Source organism: Diorhabda sublineata, chromosome 5 (assembly GCF_026230105.1).
Source record: "Diorhabda sublineata isolate icDioSubl1.1 chromosome 5, icDioSubl1.1, whole genome shotgun sequence".
NCBI lineage: Eukaryota > Metazoa > Arthropoda > Insecta > Coleoptera > Chrysomelidae > Diorhabda > Diorhabda sublineata.
The window spans coordinates 37,463,193-37,466,076 of NC_079478.1; the positions used below are offsets into that span (position 1 = coordinate 37,463,193).

Here is a 2,884-nt window from a genome sequence, read left to right on the forward strand (position 1 = left end):
TAACCAGCAGACTCGTTGTAATCAATTTTCATTACTACATAAATCTACTGTATGCAAAATCAAATTGTTGCTTGTTTTAATTTCATTTCTATTAGTTGTAGATGTTGATGCATGATTAATTCCTCCAGCAATTTCATTTTAATTCCCAATGGAATCCTCAATGTACCCCATTATCAACGAATTTTCTTATTCTTCTTTTTTATCTAACTTCAAACTCTTCACTATGACATACGTCAAATATTCCATAGATGGAGATTTTAACATCCACGATTTTTCATTAAATCACTAAAGTTTCCATTAATTTTTTTCGATTTTAATTACTTCGATTTCGTCATTATTAATTTTTGTTGTTGCAGTTCAATACAAATTATGGAAACCGAAAAAAGCGGAGGATTTAGGAAAACAGCGATCTGTATATTTTTGTGGTTATAGTATTCGACAACATACTTTCCAAAAATACAGAAAAATACGAGAAAAAAAAAACGAAAATGTATCAATTCATATATTATTTAATAAAATTATACTTTAAAATTATTGGTAACATCTTTTAAAATGTATTCCATGGCGGATGGATTATCGGATGGTACCTATAAATAAAAATAAATATAATATCAATTAGGTTTAACGAAATTCGATCAATTTTACCATATGTCCAGCATTATTCACCCAATAGAAAGCGAATTTATCATTTTTCCTAACATATCCTTCCATGTATCCATTAATATTGAAAGGAATTCGTTTAGATTGATCCCATGAAGATTTACCTTCGAAATTCAATCTATTTATCCAATTAGCAGTACCTAAAAACATAATTTGGTAATAATTATCATAAATACATACGAAATACATACCGGGTGTATTTATTATTAAATCCAATTGACCGTTATAAACAGCAACAAATACATTGCTATTGTCCAATAAATCTTCCACGACTGAAGTGACTGGTTTCATAAAATCGTATAATAGAGCATTATATACACTGTAATTAACATCCTGCCATTTGCTTGTTAGATTTAGAGCAGCAGCTACTTGGCCATTCATTATATCATCGAGAGCGTCTCCAAGATTCGAACGATCTATAAAATATTGAAATAAATCAATTAAATAAACGAATTTAGTAAAAAAAAATATGACTTACACAACCCCATTTTTTTAGTAGAAGCAGCTTGTCTTAATAAAACGTTATAAAAATCGACGTTATAAGTTTTTTCTTCAATTTCAGCGGTTACATCCCCCCATAAATTGAAAGCTTTAACAAACTCCCCGTTATCTAAAGCAGGTTTTACTTGTTCAGCTATACCTTGAATAGCATTATAACCATCATCGTCGATTAAACCCTTAAAAATCACATTTTTAATTAATAATTATAGTTCAGAGTTGAAAAAAACTTACTAAATTCAAACAATAATCGGCGTAAGCTTCTACGATTTCAATAGAAGATACCCATCCATCTCCTAAACCTATTCCTCGTAGGTTAGTATTGATTTCTCCGTTTTGTTGTGCCTGAAAACCATTAAAAACGATTTATATTAAAGGAAAATTATTTAATTTACTCACTCTGTAGATAAAAGCTGCTATATCCGGTGTCATTTTCCCACCGTAGGATTCGCAAAATATATATAAAGGCACCCCATCGAATTGTGGTAATTTCTTGTAGAAATCTTTCAAAAAAACGAGAAAATCTTTTGCTATTTGTGTATTATTTTCAGCGTACGATCCACTTTCATCGATATAACTGAATCCTGTAATTTATAATTATTTAATTAATTGTAATTAAATAAAAAAAACTATTACTCACCAGATCCAACTGGATTATCAACGAATAATACGTTAGCCCATTGAACCCACGTGGTATTTCTTGGTTTTAATTCCAGATCTAATGGTCCTAATTCGGCGAAATTACCGTATCCAGTTGAAGAAGCACCAGGTCCGCCTTGTAACCAAATAATCAAAGGTCTTTCCGTTGGATTGGAAACATCTGCTGTGGTATAATGCAACCACCAGAAGATATAAGAGCCCGTTCTGACATTGGAGTAACCCCATTCTTGATCGGTTGGACCGAAACCTTGTCTTCCTAGATGGTTTTTGGGGGGGTTGAATTGGATATTTTTATATTAAAAGTTGTTGTATGCTTACCTGAGACTGTGTAAAACAGAAAAGTTGTTAATAAAATTCTCAACATTTTGATGGATGGTTGAGATGAAACTGCTACGTGTATCAAATCGTAGACGTGTTAAAAACGATTTTGTGGAGTACTTTTTGATAATGATCGTTTCTACTTCAAATATTATCATTATCTTTTTATCAAGATATCAGAAATGCTTCATACACTAGAAGAAAACTGGAAAGTATGTAAAAACAAGAATTTTAGATTGTTTTAGAAAGTTATGGATGTCAAAAGGTATTTAAGAAGTTCTTGGTGATGATTACGAAGAATATCCCTTTAAAGATTGTTTCTTGTACTCAATTTTGAATTTTTTCTCAAAAACTTGAAAATATTGGACAAGGGAAATGTTTTTATCAAGATTAAGATGTTTTGAAGGACTTCAAAAGGTATTTAAGGGACTAAATATGTTGATGGGACTTCTGTCGAAACGAATCCAACAAAGAAACTATTTAAATCTGTTATCTATTAATGGAAATGCTACTTGGAAGTCATTTAAGAAGTTCTTGGTGATGATTACGAAGAATATCCCTTTGAAGATTGTTTCTTGTATTCAATTTTGAATTTTTCCCCAATAACTTGAAAATATTGGACAAGGGAAATGTTTTTATCAAGATTAAGATGTTTTGAAGGACTTCAAAAGGTATTTAAGGGACTAAATATGTTGATGGGACTTCTGTCGAAACGAATCCAACAAAGAAACTATTTAAATCTGTTATC

General features: G+C 30.6%; 1 protein-coding gene across 1 annotated transcript; it reads right to left on the reverse strand.

The window, feature by feature from the left end:
• Window positions 1-479: 479 nt before the first annotated feature.
• LOC130444612 (retinoid-inducible serine carboxypeptidase-like) lies at window positions 480-2,267 on the reverse strand. The gene is made up of 8 exons (XM_056779846.1): window positions 2,137-2,267; window positions 1,799-2,074; window positions 1,558-1,742; window positions 1,393-1,503; window positions 1,139-1,337; window positions 852-1,076; window positions 646-800; window positions 480-587 (listed from the first exon to the last, which is right to left on the reverse strand). Exons 1-8 carry the CDS (start codon window positions 2,180-2,182, stop codon window positions 519-521), a joined length of 1,266 nt encoding a protein of 421 aa, XP_056635824.1. The 5' UTR covers window positions 2,183-2,267; the 3' UTR covers window positions 480-518.
• Between the last annotated feature and the right edge of the window lie 617 nt (window positions 2,268-2,884).